Source organism: Acinonyx jubatus, chromosome X (genome assembly GCF_027475565.1).
Source record: "Acinonyx jubatus isolate Ajub_Pintada_27869175 chromosome X, VMU_Ajub_asm_v1.0, whole genome shotgun sequence".
NCBI classification, from domain to species: domain Eukaryota; kingdom Metazoa; phylum Chordata; class Mammalia; order Carnivora; family Felidae; genus Acinonyx; species Acinonyx jubatus.
Window position 1 is genome coordinate 56,638,954 of NC_069389.1, and position 25,632 is coordinate 56,664,585.

Consider the following 25,632-nt stretch of genomic DNA (forward strand, 5'->3'; position numbering starts at 1 on the left):
TGGTAACCTGCAGAACACACACCTTATCTAAAAGGGGCAGCTGCTCCTCAGCCCTGGCCCATTGGTGCTTTGTGGGAATGACGGCTCTGTGTGGCCACATCTTTTCATTCTTCAAGAGAAGCCAGACATTTGGGGTTTTACATGAAATTTCTCGCTCATTAAACATTGTCAACTAAGTACGATTTTTCTAAACTTTTTATTGAGGTATAATTTACATACAAAAAAGTGTTTATGTTATAGGTGTATAGCTCAGTTTGTCTTCACAAACTGAAATGATTTTTTATGTGGGCTAAACAAAACTGGATTGACTTCCAAGCCACCAGTCTGCAACCTATGACAAAGGCCATGGGGGAACTGTATAGTCTAGTTAAGAATCACCAAATTGGGTGGCTCAGTCAGTTAAGTGTCCAACTCTTGATTTTAGCTCAGGTCATGATCTCATGGTTTGTGGGTTTGAGCCTCGTGTTGGGTTCCATGCTGACAGTGCAGAATCTGTTTGGGATTCTCTGTCTCTCTGTTCCTCCCCCACTTGCTCGTTCTCTCTCTCAAAATAAATAAAATAAACTTAAAAAAAAAAAAAGAATCACCAAACTGGTAAAAGTGTCTCAAAGCAATGTGTGGACTTTATTTGCATTATGATTCAAAGAAATCAAATGTAAAAGAACCTTTATGAAACAATTGGGGAATTTAAATATTGACTGGGTATTGAATAATATTAAAGAATTATTGTGAGTTATTTCAGATGTAATATAGTTGGTTTGTTTTTTTTATAAATATAGATTCAATTTTTTAGAGCAGTTCAGAGGAAAATTGAGTGGGAGATACAGAGTTCCCATATACCCCCTACCTCCACATATGCATAGGCTCTCCCATCATCAACATCCCCTACCAAAGTGATACGTTTGTTACATTTGATGAACCTACATTGGCACATTATAATCACCCAAAGCCCATAGTTTACATTAGGGTTCATTCTAGGTGTACATTCTGTGAGTTTTGACAAATGTATAATGATACATATCTACCACTGTAATATCATATGGAGTATATTTTAGAAGAGTCCTCAAAAGGGTGCCTGCGTGGCTCAGTTGGTTAAGCATCTGACTTGATTTCAGCTCAGGTCATGATTTCAGAGTCATGTGATTGAGCCCCACCTCTGGCTCTGTGCTGCACATGGAGCCTGCTTGAGATTCTCTCCCTCACTTTCCTTCTCCCTCTCTCCCTCTGCCCCTCTCCTGCGCACGCATACTCTCTCCCTAGATAGATAGATAGGTAGATAGATAGATAGATAGATAGATAGATAGATAGATAGATAGGACCTTTAAAAAAAAGAAGAGTCCTCAAAGACACGTACTAAAACAATTTGTGGATGAAATAAATGATACTGGAATTTGCTTCAGAAATGATACTGGAATGTGCTTCAGAATAATTTGGGAGGAGTGTAAACGTTGAGGTTTAAATGAAATGAAACTAACCCTGTATTGGTAATCATTGAAGCTGGGTAATGGGTACATGAAAGTTCATCATATTAGTGTCTTTGTTTTGGTATGGATTTGAAATTTTCCACCTCCAAGATTAGAGCAAGAGTCCAAGTTAAAGCCGAAGCATGATTTCTTGAGGCTAGGATACCATGGGACACTACTGCCAGTGCTGGAAATAAATTTCTGGAACTGAAGTCTGCAAAGGTCATGGCGTTTTCCTTTCTTTTGTAGGGCCCGAAAGTCAGTATACTAAGACTGCCCAGGAAATTGTGAATGTCTGTTACCAGACACTGACTGAGGTACGTGGTAGGGAGGGGGTCCCCTTGGGATGTAGCATCCTGGAATCTCTTTGTTCCCTTGGGTGAGGAGGCCTTCTCTGCCCATCTGATTTTCAAATGTAACCTCCTGCCCCCCCCAACCTCACCCCTCATCCCTTATTTCCTTTCCTGCTTTATTTTCCTGCCTAGCACTAAATGTTCTTAACAAACTATGTCATGATTTACTGTAATTATCGTATGTGACCTGCCACTGGAAATAAGGTCCATGAAGACAAGGATTTTTGTCTGCTTTGTTTACTTTTATATCCCCAGTGCCCAAAACACATGTTCGGTGAATTCACTAATATTCTTTATTTCTCAGTATGATGAGCATTTGACTCAACTCGAGAAGGATATATGTACAGCTAAGGAAGCTGCTTTGGAGGAAGCAGAATTAGAAAGCTTGGACCCCATGACTCCAGGGCCTTACACACCTCAGGTGAGTTTGAAGACTAAGAACTGCCTCTTATAGTTTGCTTATTAGTTTGGGAAATTGGGAGCATGTTAACAGATACATTTACTGAGATACCCTTCTTCTCTGTCCTTCCTCTTCATATGCCTTTCGTGTGCTTTCTTGTCTTCTCAAAGGCTAAGGTGAGTGAGGACCATGGGTCTTGGTGGCCTTGTTGAATCCAGAAGAAGCAGGTGTGGGATGAATGAGTGGGGTGGGGCCTTAGTTGTTTAGGCAGTGTTCACAAATACCAGATTCCTGACTGCCATGGCCAAACGTGTCTTCTGGAGTCTCTGGAGTTCCCTTGCCCATGAAATGGGGCTCGAAGACTTCCCTAAAGTATAGAATTCTCAGTTACAGACATTGGCCACGTTGTTCCTGTGCCTTATAGGCCTGATGACTTATTCCCTCTGAGGTATCCCAGTGTAGCTCAGACATCACCCATTTTCCTGGATTGACTCCTTTTCCTTATAAATGAAGACTGGTAACATTTATAACTTTTTTAAAGTTACATGTCAAAAGAGTAGGGAGCAAGATTAATAAGAAATTTATAGTCTTTCTGTTGAATATATTGAAAAATTTGGACATAAGAGAGAGTATGTTTCCAGATTTCAAGAATAGGACTTACCAGAATATGGCTGGTGCTTGGTTTCTGTATTGAAGGCACTGTGGTAAAGTGGGAAGTACATGAATTTTGGCGATAAAACACGCCTGGGTTTGAATCTTAGTTCTATTACCTAGCTTTGTGAACTTGGGGAGTTAAGCCCTTTAACTCCCGTCTCCACTTCTCTAAAATGTACTTTCTGAGATGATTATAAACATCAAATGAGTTAATTTGCCTGGCACATAGTAGACATTCAGTAAATGTTTCCTTGTCTGTATGACAACTGTCTACAAAGTTCTCAGGAGCCCTTTCATATTTAGCCAAATATTTTAATGCAAAATCCTCCCTGTTCCCACTGGAAAACTTTTTTTCATTCTACTCTGAACTGATACTGCCACCTGTGTGCTCTGTGTTGGACTCTTGCTGTTTGTATCTCATGCGTGCACTCTCCCTCTCTGTCTTTTACTCTCTTTCACCCCAAAACCTAGGTGGCTGAGGGGCCAAGTATAAAGAGCCCTAAGATACTTCTTCCAGGCCCAGAACAAGGGAAGGCTCTTGGAGTATGTGGGCAGATTGGGGCCGGGGGGCTTGGGTGAGTGATGTTGCCCAGGAAGGCCCTTTTTGGTAATAGGCCCACAGCTCCTGCAAGGCCCTTTCTGGTAAGTTAAAGCCTGGGTTTTGGCCGTCATTCCTCAGAAGAGTGTAGCCACTGAGTGGCACGCGGTTTGCTCTAGTCTGTGACAGTGGAAACCTAGTCCTCTGTGAATCAAACCCTTAGACCCAAAGGTTATCTTCCTTTCTTTTCCTCCTGCTCCCACATGGCCTCAGGTGGCTGAGGAGAGCCTGGCCACTGTTCTCCCTCCTGAGCCGGAGCTGTTGCCCAGGCCAGTCACAGGGGCTCCCATGAAGAATAGGGCGTAGATGGTGCCTCTTCATCACTCCCAAGTCGCCCTCTCGCCATTGCCTTCACTCATATACACATCTTGAAGTGTAAGCCCGGTGCATTTTCCCTTACCCTGAGGAAGATGAGTCTGAGTAATTGTCCTTGTTCATCACGACTTTCAAACCCAAATGTTACGAAAGCGTGTTTGTGTATAACCTGTTGTAATTCTGGTTGTATAGAAACGTAACAGTAATCATACGTTACTTCCGGCCTTAAATGGTGGTAGTCAAGACTGTATTTTCACTCAGCTGTTCCACTGCTCTCGTGTTGCATCGCACATTCTGCTTAACACTATCTAAAATTGCTCACTTTGCAGTTTCCCACTAGCCCCTCATTCCCTGATCTTCTCTTCTGTTCAGCCACGAGTTTATCTGCTCTGAATGCTTTCAATTCCGTTTTGTCTCTCTCCAAAACCCTCTTCAATCAGCCTTGCTTGTTTGCTTTAAAAAAAAGAAAACCCACAAAGTAACACCAATGTGGGGTTTTTGTTAAACGCAACATGCTCATTGGGAAATAATAAAGGAGAAATAAATTACCTAGAGTTAAGTCCACCACTCAGAAAGAACCAATCGCTGTGAACATGTTGGTGTGTTTCCTTCAAATCTGCAGTGTGATATGTGCGTGTGTGCATGTGCACACAAGCGTATATAGACACACTTTATTTTAAAGTTTTTTAATATTTTATTTATTTTTGAGAGAGACTGCGAGAGTAAGCAGGGGAAGGGCAGAGAGAGAATAGTCTTTGAAAACGTGATTTTTAAACAGCCGCATAATATTTCTACCCTTCACCAGATTTTCAGAGAACTCTTTCTTACTTCTCCAGCCTGTTGTCTATCAGTTCCTCCTGCCCTCCTGTCACTGAAAAGTCCATTTGCTAAATCCCTGTTCTCTTCAGGAGAGGGAAGAGGGAAGGGATCTATAATTTATTGAATACCAGGCATGGGGTAAGGAGCTTACACATACCTCTTCATTCTCCCAACAACCTTAGGAGGCAGACATTATCACCCATGTTTTATAATTGAGGAAACCAAGGCTTAGAGTGATTAAATAATCTCTTGAAGTTACTCACCTAGCAGGTGGTGGAGCCAGGACTCAAACCCAGGACGTTTTGTTCCAAAGCCCACGTTTTTTCACCACACCATTTTGCCTCGTAGCATCATCCTTTGATGAGCTCATAAACGATTAACCCACTACATGCTCTTGTTGGAATTGCAATTCCTTTATCCCATTTCCTATTAGATGTCTCTAAGCCAGTCAAAATTGAACAGGTACGAAGCCCCAGGTCTGAAAACAATAAGGCAAAGCTTAGAAGACACTAGGTTATTGAACAGAAAGGCTGTCGGGACATAGAATTGCCCCATAGCTTTGATGCTTTTCCACTTCAGGCTTCAGATCATATACATCAGATGCCTCTCTGCTAGAATGAGCAGCATTTGAAAGATTCCCAAAAACCTGTGCACAAAGCTGTGTCAAACTATTTTCTCTTTAAATAGAATGCTCTGCATGACCTTCTTCTGCAGTGAATACTCTAAAGGGGAGTTCTGTATTTCTTACTCCCTTTTCCTAAATAGAAGCTAAGTTGTACATTTGTGCCACAGCCTCCTGATTTGTATGACACCAACACATCCCTCAGTATGTCTCGGGATGCCTCTGTGTTTCAAGATGAGAGTAATATGTCTGTCCTGGACATTCCCGCTGCCACTCCAGAAAAGCAGGTGACACAGGTAAGATGTTCTTTTTCTCTTCATGACATTGGTGATATGCTTTGGTGGGGAGTGGGAGAATGGTGGTTATATATGACATGTATCATGGATGATTAGGCCCTTTTGGCCCTAAGAATGAAGCCTTACCAATGTGATTTCAAGGCAAGCTGGTGGCAGGTCACATGACTTGCGTTGTCTTCTGTCTGTCCCCACGGGCAGAGTCAGGCACAACAGAACTTCAGGGAAGGCACAAGTATGAAAAGTGTATGAGGCATCAGAGCAACCTCACAGGTGACTAGAAAGACCAACTAACTGCATTCAGAGACAGAGTTCAAAATAATTGGCCCTTCTACTGTACTGTATGTATGCTAAATCTAAATTAAAATTATTTATGAAATTCAATTAAATTTGAGAGATTGGCCTGTTCTAGAGGTGTCAGAAGATACTCCTCTTCTGAAGCCAAAAATCTTATCGGCTGTATCAGCTGACTTTAGTCAGGAGATTTGTTCCACTGGAGAGTACAAAACCCAGGACAGTTTTTCTGTCCCAGAGAATCCGACAGAAGCTGAGGAAAGCTTCGATTAGGAAGGAAGAGTCTCCTTGTGATGATACAGCAAGAGTAGACCAAGGACCCTCCTATTCTTTGAGTCTGTTGTTGTTGTTGTTGTTGTTGTTGTTTTAACTCTACCAGTGATTTCCAAAGAATGAATGGGACGAAGCACACATGCCTTGAGCTATGTAAACAGCCCCCACTAGCTGTGGGGTTGGCTGGGATATCAGGGAGGAGCATCCGTCCTGGGTGAGAGCCTTTGGTTAACTCCTCCTACAGGCACGTCCCTCAATGATGTGCTATTTGTGTTCCTTACTCAGATGCGCCAGGGCCGAGGTAGGCTGGGCGAGGAAGACTCTGATGTAGATATTGAAGGGTATGATGATGAGGAGGAGGATGGGAAACCTAAGACTCCAGCCCCAGTGAGTATGCTTACAGAAAGCTTATGGTTACATTATGCCCTTATATGATAGGAGCCCCACTAGTACAGGGCAGGCCAAATCCCAGGGTGATACCAGAGAGTCTCCATAGTGAGGCCCAATCCGACTTTAATCCTTGGAATCAGCTAAACAAATCTATCCACCACAATTACTTAACTTCTTGTGAGGCAGCAAGGGTGGTGCTGGTGGTGGCTTGTGGTCTCTCACTCGGTCCCTTGATGGGACTTTGACCCCAGCTGGTCTTGTTCAGGAAGGTGAAGATGCAGATGGTGATCTCGCAGATGAAGAGGAAGGAACTGTGCAGCAGCCTCAAGCCAGTGTCCTGTATGAGGATTTGCTTATGTCTGAAGGAGAAGATGATGAGGAAGACGCCGGCAGTGATGAAGAAGGAGATAATCCTTTCTCCGGTAAGTCGTGTTCCTTGGTTTCTGTTCTGGGTAGCTCACCGCAGCACCCTGAGGACTGGAGAGGAAACTTCCAGCCACATACGCTCTTACCAGAAGCTGCTCTTTTCTTGCAGTCCCATTACTAGACTCAGAGGACTGAGCACTCACTTGTAGGATTACATTCATTAGCCTTAGAGGAGGTGAAGAGATATAACCTAGAGAGTGAAAAAGACGACAGTGGGAAAGGCAATGCCTAAGTAACATCTGTGAGTTGAATACTTGACGAAGATGGGAAAGAAGTATTATATTCGTAATGGGGAAGGAAAATAAGAAAGACCCCGCTTTACTCAACCAAAAGAAAGAATGAGATCTTGCCATTTGCGACAACATGGATGGACCTAGAAGGTACTATGCTAAGTAAAATAAGTCAGACAAAATACCATATGATCACTCATGTGCAATTTAAGAAACGAAACAAAACCAAAAAGAGCTGAAACAGAGCCATAAGTACAGAGAACAAACCAATGGCTGCCGAAGCGCAGCAGGGTGGGGGGCAGGGAAAATGGGTGAAGAGGAGTGGGAGGTACAGTCTTCCAGTTATGAAATGAATAAGTCACAGGAATAAAAGGCACAGCATAGGGAATTAGTCAGTGATACTGTAATAGTATTGCATGTTGACAGATGGCAGCTACACTGTGGTAAGCATAGTGTAATGTATATTGTCAAATCACTGTGTTGTACACCCGAAACCAATACAACATTGTATGTCAATTATACTTCAATTAAAAAAAAATCCCTCTTGGTTTATTTTGTCAATTACTGGCAGTGGCAGAGAAAAAGTATAGGAGATGATGGGGGAAAAATAACCAAGATTGGACTGCAATGAGAAAAGGAAGTGGTTATTTGGGTCCTGTTTCCGAACTACGGTCTTGCCGATACTGTCCCTAGGCACTCTGAGGTGAGGGATCCACAGTGCCTGTGTGGATATATGGCCGTAACTAGTTTTGGAAGACCAAGCCAAAGATGTTAATTCTGTCAAGCTTATCTCAGGCCCTCCTTCTTTTCACAGCTATCCAGCTGAGTGAAAGCGGAAGTGACTCTGATGTGGGGTCTGGTGGGATAAGACCCAAACAACCCCGCATGCTTCAGGAGAACACAAGGATGGGCATGGAAAATGAAGAAAGCATGATGTCCTATGACGGAGACGGTGGGGAGGCTTCTCATGGTTTGGAGGATAGCAACATCAGGTAATTGGCAGCAATGTGCTACAGGGCTGTGGCATCAGTGCCCAGCTCTGATGTCAGAGGGCCCAGCATCAGATTAGTTTCATCCAGCAGAGATTTCCTGAGCACCTAGAGCCAGACACTGTGCTAGCCCCTTGAGGATACACAGAGGAACAAGCCGTATCCTGCCCTTGAGGACCTCAAAGTCTAGTGGAGGAGGCTGATGCAAACAAAATCATTGGATATAATGTGCTAAGTGCTATAGCATAAGTTAAGTACAAAGTGCCAAGTCACCACTGAGGATGGAGTACCTCACTCTGCTTGGAGTGATCATGGAACATTTTGCAGATGAGGGAACATTTGAACTGGACCTGACAGGCTGAATAGGTGTCTATTAAGTAGAAAAGTGGCAGCAGGTGAGGAGATCCTTAGAGACGGGACAGTATGTTCAGAGGCGCACTGAAATAGAAGAAGGATGTTCTCGAGTAAAGGGAGGTTGTTGGGAGGTTGTTGGCTCCAGAAGTAGCAGGGGATTATATTGCAGAGGACCTTAAATGGCATGTTGAGACACTTGGAGTTTGGGTAATGGGGATCATCACTTCAAGGAAAGGGAAGGCTTTTGTGTTAAATAACTCTAGGGCAATGGTAAGGATTTCAACTGGGATCTGTTAGAAGCATGGGGGAAAGGAAGGGACATACAAGAGCTGTTGAGAAGATAGATCAGTTGTATTCAGGAGGTAGGGAGGTAAGATATTTCATGAATGGGAATGTCACTGAGCTAGGAAAGAGGAAGAACAGGTATTAGATGAGGTGGGAAAGGAGGAGAAAATGAATTTGTCTTTGGACACGTTAGATTTAAGACATGTCGGATACATCTAGCCAGAGGTATACAACAAGCAGTTAGGGTCTTTATTGACTCATTAAGCAAATATTTATATCACAACTTAAAGAGCAAGTAAGATGCGGTCCCTTCCTTCAACGAGTTCAGGCTACTGGGAAACTTAGAGCAGGTAAATAGACAATCGTAGTGTGACGTGAAAGTGCTGTGACAGGTAACCACAGGGTTTTTCTGGGACTTGGGTAGGATTGGGGAAGGGGAGCCACTTAGAGGAGGAAACTGAGCTAACTCAGACTAGGAATTTAGCTAGGTGAAGAAGAAAGCAAAGGGCACTTCAGAGAGCCAGAACAGGATAGAGGCATGAAACAATTCTAGAGAATGCAGGCAGCTCCATGGCTGGAGCTTTTGATCCATGATCCATGTGATGGAACCGATTTAAAGAGGTAGGTAAGGATCAAATCATGACGGGCCTGAAAGTTTGGGGCAGACACTGAACGAGAAGTAGGAGCAGATCTACATTTTGGAACGATTGCTCTGTACCCCAAAAGAAATGCAAATGGCCCATAACTATGTGAAAAAATAATTTTCCTAAGAACCAAAGAAAGTCAGTAAAACCACGAAATGCAATATTTTGCCTCTAAGATTGACAGAGATGAAAATGGGTGATAATGCCCAGGGTTGGAAGAACGTGAGGAAAAACACACCGTGGTGGGTGTGAGAGAGGTATAGCAATTTATTCTTATAAACCAAAAACTTTAAAAAATGGGCATTCCCTTTGGCCCCCAACGTTCCATGTCTAGGAAGTTATCCTATGGCAATAATAAAACACCTTCATCAAGACACTTGTACAAGGAGTTTATCACAGCACTGTTTTTAATAGTGGGAAAGTTGGAGACAGCTTAAATAGCCTGGTGAGAGACTTGTTGCATAAACCCTGTTACAGCCGTATAGCAGAACACCATACAGCTATCAAAATGATGCTCTAGATGTATGTTTATTGATGTGGAAAGATGGTCATTATAATCACTAGTGAAAAAAGCAGATTCCTAAAAGACCTTGTAGAGTATTCCAATTTTGTCAAGTAACAAAATGGTTAAGCATCTAAGTGAAGTACACAGAAAAAAAATTTGGAAGATCATATACCCCAGTAGATTATCTCTGGGTGGTGGAGTTCTTGATGACTTTTTCTCATTTTTTCTGGTATATACTCTATCTTTTTTAAAACCAGTGAACATGCATTGCTTGTGTGATTTTTTTTTTTAAGTAAAATTAAGAATAAAAAATAAAGAGCACTCTGGCGGAAGTGTGAAGAATTCATTGGAGGAGAGCAGGACTGGAGGCATGAAGACTGAGTTCAGTGGTGCAGGCCAGAGAAAACAAGGGACTAAGCTAAGGCAGGCAGAGTAGAGGTGGAAAGGAGGGGACAGAGAGAAGATCTGTTGAAGAAGTAGAATCTTCAAGACTGTTGACTAATTAGAAACACAGATGAGTGAAGCTATAAATGGTACATGAAACCATGAGGCTGTCAGAACATGTATGGCCCCGTAAGCTGGCAGTGTGTTGTTTGGGCGCGCTTTAATTCGGGTTCTTAATGTATATTGAAGTTGGCAGGGTGATGTTTTGAACGGGATCATTTTCCTCTTGGGGACCTGTAGAACAGTCCAGAATGAGTCATTTTAGTGTCTAGGGGAGGTGAGATGAGCTGATCCCTCGGTGGCACCGAGAACAGGACTGGTCATCTAGAGGATGGTGCCTGAGCTTGAGAGATGACATGTTTCTCTTCTCAGTTATGGGAGCTATGAGGAGCCTGACCCCAAGTCAAACACCCAAGACACAAGCTTCAGCAGCATCGGTGGGTATGAGGTATCAGAGGAGGAAGAAGATGAGGAAGAAGAGCAGCGCTCTGGGCCGAGCGTACTAAGCCAGGTCCACCTGTCAGAGGATGAGGAGGACAGTGAGGATTTCCACTCCATTGCTGGGGACAGTGACTTGGACTCTGATGAATGAGGCTTCCTTTGGGCCTCCTTGGTCAGCCTTCCCTGGTCTCCAGCCTAGGCGGTTCACCTTCCCTGATTTGTTTATGATTATATGGTGTCTGATCCTGAAATCACTGGATTAATTTATTAAGAAATAGTAAATAAATCATAATAAGTCACCTCTTCTGATCTTCTTGGGGCAGTGCCACACTGTGATTTAAAACCAAGCAACCCCTTCTCCCCTACCACTGACAAAAGGAGAGCAATCTTCTCTGCTTCCAGCACCCTCCTTTAGCTCTACTTACTGCTCTCAGTACCCCTTTTCCCTCAGGAAGGAGGACAAATGATGAAAGGAATAACAACTTTCTGTCTTCCTGGTGTCTTCAAAATTTGCCAAGCGTGGCATCATCTCCGCTTTGTAATTTGCAGGCTGGAACGGGTGACAGCCCCCTTGCTGGGACAGAGAATTGGGTTCTGGTGGGCTCTGCGCCCCAGTAAACACATGAACCTATCGGACAGACTGCCTGTGGCTTTATTATTTATTCAATTATATGATGAGGCAAATGGCTACCAATCTTTGAAACGGCCTATATGTCAGAAATGATCGGTTGCTTTGTGAATGTGTTCTGTACCCCTCCTCCCCAGGGGAAAGGGTTCCTTAGGGCAAAGACTATGTCTTCTGTTTCTTTTCATGCTTAGAACATGGGCCTATGCATAGTAGGTACTAGGTAAATGTTCCCAGAATCATAATATCTTCAAGAGATTTGTTATTGAGCGTCTCCTCCGTGACAAGAACTCTGTCAGATCCTTAAGATGTAAAGGCAAAGACGACACATTGCTTTCGCCGGAAGAGCTCGCCTTCGTGTTGGGGGAGGGGAAGTGGAATTCAAAGCATGTTTATAAATCCTTACAGTGCTCTGCAATGAGTGCAATTAAGAAGCTAGACACAAAATATAGGGGAAAACAGAGGAGTTTCAGAAAAGCCAGGGAAGTCTTCCTAGAGGTAATTTGTAAACTGACTGTTGAAGAATCAGTAGGAGCTTGCCAGATAAAGAAAAGTCCAGACAGAGTGTAACATGAAGTGAAAAGGCCGAAGTCTAGAGATAGCAGAGTGTGTTCCTAGATTGATTGATTGTGCCTGCCTTGTCCCAGAAAGGATGAGAGGTGATTTATGCTGGAATGGCTAGAGATGAGCCTGAAAGACGCAGGAAGCATATCCTTGACGATAATAAGTGTGATTTATATATTATGGGAAATGATGAATTCTGGTGGGATGATTGAATCAGATTTGTGTTTTAGAAATTTTCTGTACATTGGATGAAAGAAACTGAAGAACCATATGTAACAGACAAGTGTGACCCCATTTTTGTAAAAGCCCAAACCACATGTGTATTTATGTGTGTGTATATACTTGTATATGAAAGGAAAAGGTTTGAAAGGAGGTATGCTAAACTGTTCACAGTGATAACCTCCGGGTATTGGGATTGGAGGGGAGGGGGCAATATAGCTTTATGTATACTGGAAGGGTATTGTGCTTTTATTTCTGGATTGCCTAAAATTTTTTTATGAGTATGTACTATTTTTCTAATAAAGTTTAAAAAATCCAGCAATAGTGTGGAGAGTGGTTTGGAGGGGAACAAATCTCGTTCAAGCAAGGGGAAATGGAGCCCAGTGTAGAGCCGTGGCATTAAGATAGGGAGGAGGGGAGGGGCATGAATTTGAGAGATCTTCAGGGGAGCAGGCGGTGCAGAATCAACAGGACTTAAGACCAGTTGGCATTCGGAGGCAGAAGAAGAGGAATGGAAGATGACAGAATTTTGGTTTGGGAGATTGGGCGCGGGTACATGGTATTCATTCATTTGTTCACTCAACATTTATCAAGCCCCCTGTCTTTATCAAGCAGTGTGTCTGATGCTGATACAAAAGTGAGGTCTAGTTTCTGATTGCAAGGAACTTAAGGTCTATAATGAGACACAGACATGTAAATAAATAAGTTGAATAAGACATGATCATTGCAATAAATACTTAACGAGGATCTGTGGTGACAGGAAGGAGTTTCCAACTCTGCTTGTGGAGTAAGGATGGGAAGGTTTCACAGAGGAGACCTTTGAGATGGATCATGAAGAGTAGGTAGGAGTTTGCCAGACAGAAGGGAGCAGAGGGGAGAGGGCATTCTTGGCAGAGGGAGCAGTGCTTCGGGGCATAAAGTTGCACGGTCTGTTCATGGAACAGTATTGAGGATGGGTGGAGTAGACGGAGCATGTGTAGTATGGTCATTACAAATCTCAGGATCAAATGTTCGTTTTGTTTTTATTTTTTAAATTTTATTTATTTGTTTAATATGATTTGGCAAATTGGCTTACATACAACACCCAGCACTCATCCCAACAAGTGCCCTCCTCAGTACCCATCACCCATTTTCCCTCTCGCCCCCACCCCGTCCTCCCTCAGTTTGTTCTCTCTCTCTCTCTCTCTCTCATATTCTTTTTTTTGCTGTTGTTCTCTGTATTTAAGAGTCTCTTGTGGTTTGCCTCCCTCCCTCTCTATAACAATTTTTCCCCTTCCCTTCCCCCATGGTCTTCTGTTAAGTTTCTCAAGATCCACATATGAATTTTTTTAAATTTAATTAAAAAAAATTTTTTTTAAATTAAAAAAATTAATTTTGAGAGACAGAGACAGAGCACAAGTGGGGGGTGGGCAGAGAGAGAAGGAGACACAGAATCCGAAGCAGGCTCCAGGCTCCAGGCTGTCAGCACAGAGCCTGACATGGGGCTCAAACTCACAAACTGCGAGATCATGACCTGAGCCAAAGTTGGACACTCAACCAACTGAGCCACCCAGGCACCCCTTATTTTTTTTAATTAGAGTGCGAGCAGGGGAGAGGGCCAGAGGGAGAAAGAGAGAATCCCAAGCCAGCTCCATGCTCAGCACATAGACGCAAGGCTCGATCCCACCACCCGAGGATCATGCCCTGAAATCCAGAGTCAGACCCTCAACCAGCAGACACTCAGGTGCCCCCAAATGCTCATCTTAGATCACACTGGCCACGGTGTGAAAACAGATGGACCAGGGAGGGTGGTTTGATGCCAGATGAGATGATGGAAACAAGTTGGCCGAGGCGTTGGCAGTAGGGGCGTAATGAGAGGGACACTTTGGTGACTGCATAATGGAAAGTGAAAGAGTGGAAGCTTGGTTTCTGACTTAGGTGACTGGGTAAGTGGTGATACTATTCATAGGTTGAGGGTGGAAGGTCGGAGAAAATCACTAAGTTTGGTTAGAAGCACGTAAGTTTAAAGGAAAATAGGTAGAAAGCTTAGGATTTGTGTAACCTCGGGAGCAGGTTAAGATCACCCAGGACACGTGTTGAGTCAGAAGAGCATGGACAACAGAATTCTGGTGAAGACCAGTATTTAGGTGTGGTCAGAAATAGAAGGAAAACTGGAAGAGTGGTACTTCTCAAACCAAAGAAATTTTAAGGGGTGGGGGAGATCACATGGGTGCCACAGAGAGGTGAAGTCACAGGAAGCCTGAGCGAGAGCCTTTGGCTTTGGCAACTTGGAGGTCCCAGGAGACCCTAGCTAGCACAAGCAGTTGTAGAGTAGTGAGACTGGAAGCCAGCAGTAGGGTGGGGAGCAGATGGAAGATGAGGGGAGTGACACTAGAGATCATAGACTACTCTTAAAAATTTTTTTTTATGTTTTATATTTGACAGACAGAGAGCACATAGGGGAAGGGCAGAGAGACAGAGACAGAATTGGAAGCAGGCTCCAGGCTCCGAGCTGTCAGACAGAGCCCGACGCAGGGCTCGAACTCCTGAACCATGAGATCATGACCTGAGCCGAAGTCAGATGCTTAACTGACTGAGCCACCCAGGCGCCCCGAGGTCATAGACTACTCTTAAGAAGCTGGGCTGTGAAGGGCACCTGGGTGGCTCAGTCGGTTAAGCATCTGACTCTTGGTTTCAACTCAGGTTGTGATCTCAGTTTGTGAGTTCCAGCCCCACATCAGGCTCTACACTAACAGTTCAGAGCCTGCTCGGGATTCCCTCTCTCTCTCTCTCTCTCTCTCTCTCTCTCTGCCCCTCCCCAGTTCGTGCTCTCTCTCTCAAAATAAATAAAAATAAACTTAAAAAAAAAGAAGCTAGGCTGTGAGGCAGAAAAGGGGGAGAGTCTTAAAATTGGAAGGTAAGTACACATGCTTCTATAAGCTTGGGGGAGAAAGCAATAGAGAAAGGGGTTAGGAAAAAACAAATGGGAGAACTGTTGGGAAGCCCTGTGTGAGCACAGAAGGGAATGTTAGGCAGCATGGCTAGCAATCCATTCTGCAGAAGTGGTCTCTTCTGAGAGAGCAAAGGATGGATGTAGTGTTTTTTGTTTTTTTTTTTTTAACATTTACTCATTTTTTTGAGAGAGGAGGAGCAGAAAGAGAGGGAGACACAGAATCCAAAGCAGGCTCCAGTCTCTGAGCTGTCAGCACAGAGCCCGACGCGGGGCTCAAACCCATGAATTGTGAGATCATGACCTGAGCCGAAGTCAGACACTTAACCGACTGAGCCACCCAGGCACCCCAGGATGGATGTAGTTTTAGATCGGTGTGGAGATAAGGGAGTTGGGAAGTTGAAGAAGTTCCCACCTTCTGGCTTTGTTTCCTCTGTGAAACAGGCAAGATCCTTGCATAAAACGTGGAAATGGGACAGGAGCTTGAATAACTGTTGAACTACTAAAGGACGGTCATGAAAAACAGGAAACTAGCTATGTGCCTGACAGTTGCACAGAGATTGAATGAAGGCATAGCCCTTCAGTGGGAAAGCATGCAACTGTTAAAAAAAAAATGAAGAAAATCAATATGTACTAATGCAGGAAGATATTCTTGAAAAAAATCAGACCAATAATAGGCAATGATGTTTGATTTCATTTGGGGGTATACATCTGTGTGTGTATACTCAAGGAAATGGGGTGGCAAGAGGCACTTCAAGCCATTAGCACCTCTAGCAGTGAGGTGAAGGGGGGGTAGGGCCCCTTCTTATCACCACAAATCCTTCTACTTATATTTAAGTGTTTCTTTTTTGTTCTTTGTTTTCATTTGTGTTTTTTAACGGTCGCTGAAGGAAGTGGGTGCTGGAGCTGACGGGATCCAAAAAAAGGATTGCTGGGTGTTGAACCAGCCCAAATGAGGTTAAAGACGTTGACTTAAAATGGTACCAAGTCATTGTGTGGTTTGTCTCCAAAGGTACTTAGCAGCACAGCTCTCAGAAAACATAAGGCAGTGTGGGGTGAAGACCCAGAGATAAGAGAGAGATGGGTGGATTTCCTTTCAGTCACGATTTCTCGACTGCTCTGCAGCAAGCCCTGTCCTGGGCGCTGAGTACAGTGCTGGAGATGGGCGAGTCCACGCAAGAGTGTGATAAGTGAAGTGATGAGTATGGTGTCCTGTAAAGATAAAGAGGAGGACATGTAACCCCAGCTCTGGAACAGGGGGAGGCAGACCTTCCCAGAAATGACTGGTAGGAGTAAGCCAGGCAAGGAAGGCATTGGGGATGGGGAATGGGCATCATTCCAGGCAGAGAAAATGGCATGTGCAAAGAACATGTGACTGTAAATGGGGATGGTCAGAATGCAGTACACATGCAAGGGGCTGGCAAGAGCTGAAACTATACTCAGCATAGTCCAGATCACGGAGAGCTTTGTGTGTTTTGCCATTGAGACCTCATCCTAAAGGCAGTAGGGATCTGTTGAAGGACTCGGATCACTTTAGAAGCACTTTGGGATATGGATTGTAGGAGGACAGGATGAAGATGGTTGTGGCAGTCATTTCGGCAAGCTCTGAATCAGTCGGTTGTAAGGAGAGGACAGTGGACAGAGGTTGAGAGAATGTAGGAGGTAGTATCTATGAGTGACAGATTAAATATGGGTGATATTTCAGTCAATAAATCTTGGTTGAGCCTAGTTAGTGGGTGCCAGGCATTATTCTAGGTGCTCTGAATACAGCAGTGAATAAAACATAACCCCTTCCCTCAAAGAGCATACAATGTAGTAAAGATAGACAATAAATAAGTAAATAAGGGTGAGAAGTACTATGTAGAAAAAACAAAGTGATATGAGAGGATATGGGGCGAGGATGCTAATTTAATGGTCAAGGAAGACCTTGCTGGGCTGCTGTTATTGGTGTATAGATACGCATATATTACTTTGATAAAGTTAAAAAATATATATTTTTTTAGGGGCACCTGGATGGCTCAGTTGGTTGAATGTCCAACTTCAGCTCGGGTCATGATCTCGCGGTTTGTGGGTTCGTGCCCTGCGTCCGGCTCTGTGCTGACAGCTCGGAGCCTGGAGCCTGGAGCCTGCTTTGGATTCTGTATCTCCTTCTCTCTCTGCCCCTCCCCTACTCGTACTCTGTCTCCTCTCTCTCAAAAATAAATAAACCTTTAAAGAATTTTAAATATATGTATATTTTTTAAATCTGAAAAGGTCAGCAATGAAAGAACCACAAAAGATGCTCTAAAAGACTGGCCAGAGAAATAAAACATTAAAAAAGGTGGGGAGGGCGCCTGGGTAGCCCAGTCAGTTGAGCAACTGACTTCGGCTCAGATCACGATCTCATGATTCCTGAGATCGAGCCCTGCATCAGGCTGGCTGCTGTCAGTACAGAGCCTGCTTTGGATCTTCTGCCTCCCTCTCTCTTTGCCCCTCCCCTGCTCATGCTGTCTCTCAAAAATAAATAAAGCATTAAAAAAAAAAAAAAAAAAAAGACTGGCCAGAGAGGTATGAAGAAAACAGGTTACACTGTTTTATGGAAGCCAGAGGAGAATTTCAAAGGATAGAGCAGTCAGCAATGTCCACTACTTGCAGAAAGGTCCATCATATAAGGACTGAAATTTGTCCTTTGGACTTGGCAGTTGGTGAGCCTAGTGCAAACAGTCTCTTTGGAATGAGTGATGAAACCAGATGGCAAGCGGGTTGAAGAACGGATTGTGAGGAAGTAGACCCAGAGCTTGATTTCATTAAATAATAGCCGTCATCCACTATGCCTGCCTCTGTGCACAGAGCCTTTCTTACCCGACCTCATTTAATCCTGAGCCACCTAGGAGATTGGTATTACTATTCTCATTTTACAAATGAGGAAACGTGTTGAAAGGTACAAAGGGTAGACGGATTAAGTACTTGGACTGGAGATGGACCCTTTTAAATCAAGACCCAGAAGGATGGGTGTTGGATATATCTAAGCAGTAGGAAGGGCACAAACCATGCCTCTGGGCACTGGAGACCCTAACAAGGAGTTTTCTCTTTATCCTAAAAGTAGTGAGAAACTTCAGTGGGAGTGGAGTGGAGCTGGAGAAGGTAACCTCAGGTTTCTTTTTTTTTTTTTTTTTTTTTTTAAGTTTATTTTTGACAGAGACAGAGTGCAAGCATGAGCTGGGGAGGGGCAGAGAGAGAGAGAGAGACACAGAATCCGAAGCAGGCTCCAGGCTCTAAGTCGTCAGCACAGAGCCCGACGCGGGGCTCGAACCCACAAACCATGAGATCATGACCTGGGCCGAAGTCGGACATTTAACCGACTGAGCTACCCAGGTGCCCCTCAGGTTTCTTTTTCCAAATCTTCAGTCCCTTATCGGTGTAAAAATAGCCAATTTATTTCCTATTGGTAGTGTAAATTTCTTGCAGTCCCTGGGTGTTAGGTACCACAGTACATTATTTGCCTCAATAATCTCACTTGTTTCTCCCCCAGCTTTGAAGGTAGTTAAAAACCCTGGTTCCTAGGGGCACCTGGGTGGCTCAGTTGGTTAAACATACGACACTTGATTTCGGCTCAGGTCGTGATCTCAAGGTTTGTGAGTTTGAGCCCCGTGTCGGGCTCCACAATAACAGCGTGGACTTGCTTGTGATTCTCTCTCTCCCTCTCTCTGCCCCTCTGCCACTCTCTCCCCTCTCAAAATAAACTTTAAAAACAACAATAATACTGGTTGCTAGGCTCCAGTTCAGCCCTCTTGAGTCAGAATATCTAGGGAAGAGGACTGGTGGTCTGTGTATTCTACAGACAGCCCAAGTAATTCTGATCTGAGAGGTTTGGGAAAGTGACCCACCAACATTCCCAAAGTAATGTTAGCCTCTGTATCAGCTGTTTTTAAACTAGTGTACATCAAAGTGGCAGTAGGGGTCGCTTAATGTAAATTCAAATTCCTGGGCTTGGAATGTGCATTTTTAATTACACCTGCAATAATAATCATAATTGTAATATGCCTTTAATATACCTCAAATACTTTAGTATACCTTAAAGTAATAATAGTGATAATATTAATAATCTTTTGGTAACTCTAAGTGCTTTAGAAGACATATAGAATCACAATTTTTATTTTTACTTTTTATTTTTTTATTTTTTAAATTTTTTTTAAAGGTTTTTAAAAAAAATTTTTTTAATGTTTATTTTTGAGACAGAGAGAGACAGAGCATGAATGGGGGAGGGGCAGAGAGAGAGGGAGACACAGAATCGGAAGCAGGCTGCAGGCTCTGAGCTGTCAGCACAGAGCCCGACGTGGGGCTCGAACTCACGGACCGAGAGATCATGACCTGAGCTGAAGTCGGCCGCTTAACCGACGGAGCCACCCAGGCGCCCCTAGAATCACAATTTTTAAATCATCAGGTAAGTAATGCAAATTTTTCCTTTGCTTTTTGGTTCATAATAACTTAATCAAAGTTTTTAAAAATACTAAATTACCTTTAGTATTATGTGTCTCACCTGTTATTTATGAGTGTCATGTGCAAACTGTAGCAGTTTATATTATATATAAATTAGAAATTCTGCAGATTAAAAGATGTAAGACTTTGGGGGCAGTGGGGTGGCTCAGTTGGTCAAGTGTCCGACTTCAGTTCAGGTCATGATCTCATGGTTCATGAGTTCGAGCCCCTCATCGGGCTCTGTGCTGACAGCTCGGAGCCTGGAGCCTGCTTCAGATTCTGTGTCTCCCTCTCTCTGCCCCTCTCCTGCTCGTGCTCTGTTTCTCCCTCTATCTCAAACATAAATAAATACTAAAAAAAATTTTAAAAAGATGTAAGAGTTTGAAAATCATTTCTTTTGAATTTTACTTATATAGGTTCAGAGTCTCTACATTTTGGGGACTTGAATCGAGTCTTTTCAATCAATTCCATCTTACAACTTTCCAAATTTTTTAAATATCCATTCATCCTGATTTACAATAAAATAAAAATGAACCCTTAAATCCTGTGTTTGTGACTCTCTCACTTATATAATAAGACCTTCTATCAACCGTACACTTGACTTAGTTATCTGTAATCTATGTAAGAAATGGTCAAATAACAGAGGAAGCAGAATTCAATTACATTGGAAAGTACGGAATATCAATGATCACAAAACTATTCACTCTTCCTTTGTTTTCTTCTTAAGAAATCAGGAATATTTTAAGGGGAGGAAAAGGCTATATTGGAAAAACGGGAGCAAAAAAATGCTCAAAAGTAGAGACATTGTTAAATACTTCAGAAGGAAAAAGAATTTGCAGATGAGAAATGGAGATTGCTAGGGTGCCAGATCTATGTTGCTTCAGTTTTCCCAGCTGTATATCAGAAGAGAGTATATTAGCAGTAAGTGTATTAGATGCTGTGTTATTTTAGACAATGCACTTCCTAAATTTCTTTATCCTAAATTTTGACATTCTGCCTCTCTTTTACAATAATATCAGCATAGTGGTGCTTGAGTGGCTCAGTTGGTTAAGCGTCTGACTTCAGCTCGGGTCATGATCTTGCAGTTTTATGGGTTTGAGCCCCGCTTTGGGCTCTGCACTGAAAGCTTGGAGCCTGGAGCCTGCTTCAGATTCTCTGTCTCCCTCTATTTTGCCCCTGCTTTGCTTGTGCTATCTCTCAAAAATAAATAAATAAAATAATAGCAGCATAGTACTGGGCATATATGATGGCCATGAAAGCAAGAGTTTAAGCCGATCTTTTTGTTTTTTTTTTTTGGCTTCTTCCACAATACACTGGGAGTTTAAGAGAGAACATTTTCATTAGAAAAAAAAGGTGCCAGATTCTCAAGAGGGGTGGTAGTGGGAGGAGGATGTTTTTTAAGCCGCCCAAGTGGTAGGGAGGCCTACCCTCCTCTTCCCCAATCCCTGACTTAGACAATTTGATGAAGTTTCCCCAGTATTGCAAAAATTCTTAGGCCTCAGTTCTTAAGTTCAAAACCAACTGATTCCTTATCAACAAGAAAGTTTCACTTTTACCTTTGTTCTATTTGATCAAGCAGCTTTAAATCTATCAAACACCGGTTAAAATCATGAATCTTAACCCGTTTGGGGGTATGCACAATTTTGAAAATAGGGTAAAAGCTGTGACCTCTTCAGAAAAAGATGAAAATATACATAAGGTTCTGTATATAATGTCAGATGTTTCTTAGATTCCTGGTTAAGAAACTAACTGAAAAGGGGTGTGGCCTGAGGTTTAAAGTAAATGTCTCTCCAAAGGTGTCTGTATCTCAAACAATGGAGCATAATTTAAATACTCCTAGATCTTTTTTTTTAGCATTTTATTTATTTTTGAGACAGGGAGAGACAGAGCATGAACAGGGGAGGGTCAGAGAGAGGGAGACACAGAATCTGAAACAGGCTCCAGGCTCTGAGCTGTCAGCACAGAGCCCGACGTGGGGCTCGAACTCACGGACCGAGAGATCATGACCTGAGCTGAAGTCGGCCGCTTAACCGACGGAGCCACCCAGGCGCCCCTAAATACCCCTAGATCTTAAGAAAGAATCCTAAGCAAGTTACAGGCCAGATTTCCATCTCACAAGAGAAAGAAAAGTTGGGGCAACATATTTTCATTCTCTTGAGGTAAGTTTACAAGTCATTTCACTGTCTTCAACCTTCTACAATGCCAGCTGTAACTCCAGATTCCAATAGAACTTCTTTGTGGACTAGGAGGAAAAAATAACATTTCAACAAAAGCCCACATTTCAGATCCAAATGTGTTGGAAACAGGGTAGTGTGGTGGTTTGAAATACAGGTTTAGGGGCGCCTGAATGGCTCAATCGGTTAAGTGTCTGACTCTTGATTTCAGCTCAGGTCATGATTGCGCATTTCATGGGATCAAGCCCTGCCTGGGGCTTTGTGCTGGCAACCCAGAGCCTGCTTAGAATTATGTCTCTCTCTCTCTCTCTCTCTCTCTCTCTCTCTCTGCCCCTCCCCCACTCACACTCTCTCAAAATAAATAAATAAACTTTAAAAAATACATTATGAAATACAGACTTAAATGTCATACTGTGGCTTCCACAACTTACTAGCTGTGTGACCTGGAGCAGTCAGCTAAAGTTCAGCCATCTGTCAGGGTTGTAGTGAAAATTCAGTGAGCATATGAAGTGCTCAGCACGGTGCCTGGTACATAGTACACACTCATTAAATGCTAGCTGTGGTTATATATTCTGAATAAACAAGAGTTCAAGCATGTATACCAATTTTGTGTTTTTTATTTTTTAGATTTTTAAATTTACATCCCAGTTAATTAGCATATAGTGCAATAATGATTTCAGGAATAGATTCCAGTGATTCATTCCCTACATATAATACCTAGTGCTCATAGTGTCCACCAATTTTATAACCCTAACTCCTTAAAGTGAAATCTTACATTCCAAACACCAGTTAGTCTTACTGTATTTCAGACTAAGTAGAAATCCTCAAGAAAGGAAGGTTTGTTAGAATTACCTGAAAGAATTTTTCAAACTCCCATTCCCCCATTGATCTTCGTCCCCACATCCAGATTTGCTTCCACTATCATCCTGAGTTGTATTATGCCCTTGGCTGAAAAGCAGTACTTTGGTGAGCCACTGTTACAGATGAAAATGTTTAAAGGTAGAGGAAAGCTGAAAAGCTTCACAACATACTTCATCTCCCATTCTGGCAGGGCCAGAAAATTGAAATTTTCCATTTACTTGATTACCATTTACTTATTTATTTATTTTAAACTTAAAAAAATTTTTTTTAATGTTTATTTTTGAGAGAGAGAGAGAGCACAAGTGGGGGAGAGGCAGAAAGAGAGGGTGACACAGAATCCAAAGCAGGCTCCAGGCTCTGAGCTATCAGCATAGAGCCCAACGCGGGGCTTAAACTCACGAGTGGTGAGATCATGACCTGAGCCAAAGTCAGATGCTCAACTGACTGAGCCACCCAGGCACCCCAGGACTTTTGATTTTCTGTCACGAATCTCATGATTTGTGAGTTCAAGCCCCACATCAGGCTCTGAACTGACAGTGCAGAGCCTGCTTAGGATTCTGTCTCCCTCTCCCTCTCTCTCTGCTCCTCCCCCATCAAAAATAAATAAACATTAAAAATAAAATGAACTCTATGACACAATCAAAATTAAAACATAGGCGTGCCTGGTGGCTCAGTCGGTTAAGTATCTGACTCTTGATCTCAGCTCAAGTCTTTATCTCAGGGTTGTGAGTTCAAGCCCTGTGCTGGGCTCCACACTGGACATGGAGTCGACCTAAAAAAAAAATTAAAACACAAATATTCGAGGCTCTGGGCATTCCCAAGTACTATAGTACAGCCAAACTGTTGTAGATATGAAAAAGGCATGAGAATTTGTTCACCGCTAACTTTTGTAACTGAAATTTCATTTTAACTTTTCCCCAAGTTCCTTGATGTGTTTCCAGAGCTCAAGTTTAGAATAAAAATTTGGGGTTTGAAAAGGTTTGCTTCTTGTTTCCTCTTACGATTTCGTTTTTTTTAACTTCAGAATCAAATTATAAGTCATCAGAGTTAACTCTCAGATCATCAAGTAAGTATGGCTTCTCTTAACTTTGAGCAATAAATATCAGACAAGACTATTTACCAGAAAATGTAATATAATTCTAAAAAAGGTTGGATGAGATTTCTTTTTGTAATTTTTTAAAATTATTTATTTTTGAGAGACAGAGACAGAGTGTGAGCAGGGGAGGGGCAGAGAGAGGGAGACACAGAATCCGAAGCAGGCTCCAGGCTCTGAGCTTTCAGCACAGAGCCCGACGAGGGGCTCGAACTCATGGACCGTGAGATCATAACCTGAGCCAAAGTCAGACGCTTAACCGACTGAGCCACCCAGGTGCACCAGATTTTATTTTTAAGTAATTTCCACACCCAGCGTGGGGCTGGAACTTGTGACCCCGACATTGAGTCACATGGTCTTCCGACTGAACCAGCCAGGTGTCCCTGATTAATATACATCTTACATCCCAGTTTAGTCAATTGACTTCTAGTTCAAGAGCTCATTTTATGACATATAAAGTCTAGATTTTTTTTCCATGCAAACCTCTAATTATTAACATCCAAGCACTTAAACTTCTTTTGATGTTGGTTGGAGCTGTGTGACAAGGACTGCCTAGAGCTTTCACTGGGTGCCAAGTCTTACAGCCCCAAGACTGAAAAGATAGTCTCTAAATATACAGGCCAAAGAGGCTATGCTGCCCTGTCCCCTCCCCCCAGTACTCCTTACAAAATAATCACTAAATTTCCATGAACGCTTTCATTCTCCAGCATACACTCTCCGTATGCATTTTGCCAGGAACATTTTTCCTTGCCCAGTCTGTGATACGCTGCTTCAGAGCCTATAGACAGTTCAGAGACACTTCTGTGCATGTTTTACAAAATAACTAGACGAGATGACTTCTGACTGTTTTCAAGGTAACATAATACATCATAGTGCCTAAGAACATGGCTTTGAGGTCAAACTCTTATGCTCAAACTCTGGGTTTACTTATTTTGAAAGAGAGAGCGCACATGCAGGAGGGGTAGAAAGAGAGAGAGGGAAAGAATCCCAAGCAAGATTCGCTCTGTCCTCGCAGAACCCGACGTGGGGCTCGAACTCACGAACTGCGAGATCATGACCTGAGCTTAAGACTGAGCCACCCACGCACCCCCCGCCCAAACTCTGGCTCTTAAGGCAAGTCCCCTGGGACTTACTTCCGCATCTGTAAATGTGGGATCATCGTAAAGATTAAATGAAATAACATATTGTGAAGTACTTAGAATAATGTCTGGCACAAAGTAAACACTCAGTATGTATTAACTGTTCTTTTACTATTTACTATTTTACTATTTTTTTAATGTTTTTATCTATTTTTGAGAGAGAGAGAGAGAGCGAGCATGAACAGGGGAGGAGCAGAAAGAGAGGGAGACACAGAATCCGAAGCAGGCCCCAGGCTCTGAGTTGTCAACACAGAGCCGGACGCGGGGCCCAAACTCACAAACCGCGAGATCATGATCTGAGCCGAAGCTGGATGCTTACCTGACTGAGCCACCCAGGTGCCCCTCAGTATGTATGACTTAAGGATAAAAACTTTGTTTTTTTTAAGTTTATTTATTTTGAGAAAGAGCACAAGCAGGGAGGGGCAGAGAGAGGGAGACAGAATCCAAAGCCTGCTCTGCACTGTTAGCGCAGAGCCCGATGCGGGGCTTGAACTCAAACCATGAGATCATGACCTGAGCCCAGATCATGAGTCAGACACTTAACCAACTAAGACACACAGGCACCCTATCTTAAGGATAAAAACTTTAAAATTTAATAACTATCTTCATCACACACCATAAAAAGAATCTCTAATACTATAGATAGTATTATCAATTGATGTTCAAATTTCCCGCATTGTCTCAAAAAATGTTTACATTTAGCTTGCTGAAATGAGGATTAAAACATTGCATTTGGCTCATCTTTTTTTTTGTTTTTATTTTAGTCACCTTGTGTTCA

General features: G+C 42.9%; 1 protein-coding gene across 7 annotated transcripts in view; it reads left to right on the top strand.

The window, feature by feature from the left end:
- Window positions 1-12,517, top strand: part of TAF1 (TATA-box binding protein associated factor 1) — an 82,696-nt gene extending 70,179 nt beyond the window's left edge. For 2 of the 7 annotated variants that reach the window (XM_027053665.2, XM_053202465.1), the window contains exons 33-39: window positions 1,713-1,780; window positions 2,121-2,237; window positions 5,395-5,520; window positions 6,370-6,471; window positions 6,740-6,896; window positions 7,945-8,122; window positions 10,724-12,516. In XM_027053665.2, the coding sequence (XP_026909466.1) occupies window positions 1,713-1,780; window positions 2,121-2,237; window positions 5,395-5,520; window positions 6,370-6,471; window positions 6,740-6,896; window positions 7,945-8,122; window positions 10,724-10,943 (968 nt within the window). In that variant the 3' untranslated portion in view covers window positions 10,944-12,516. The other 5 variants (XM_027053668.2, XM_027053669.2, XM_053202464.1 and 2 more) reach the window with 4 other exon arrangements.
- Window positions 12,518-25,632: the final 13,115 nt, after the last annotated feature.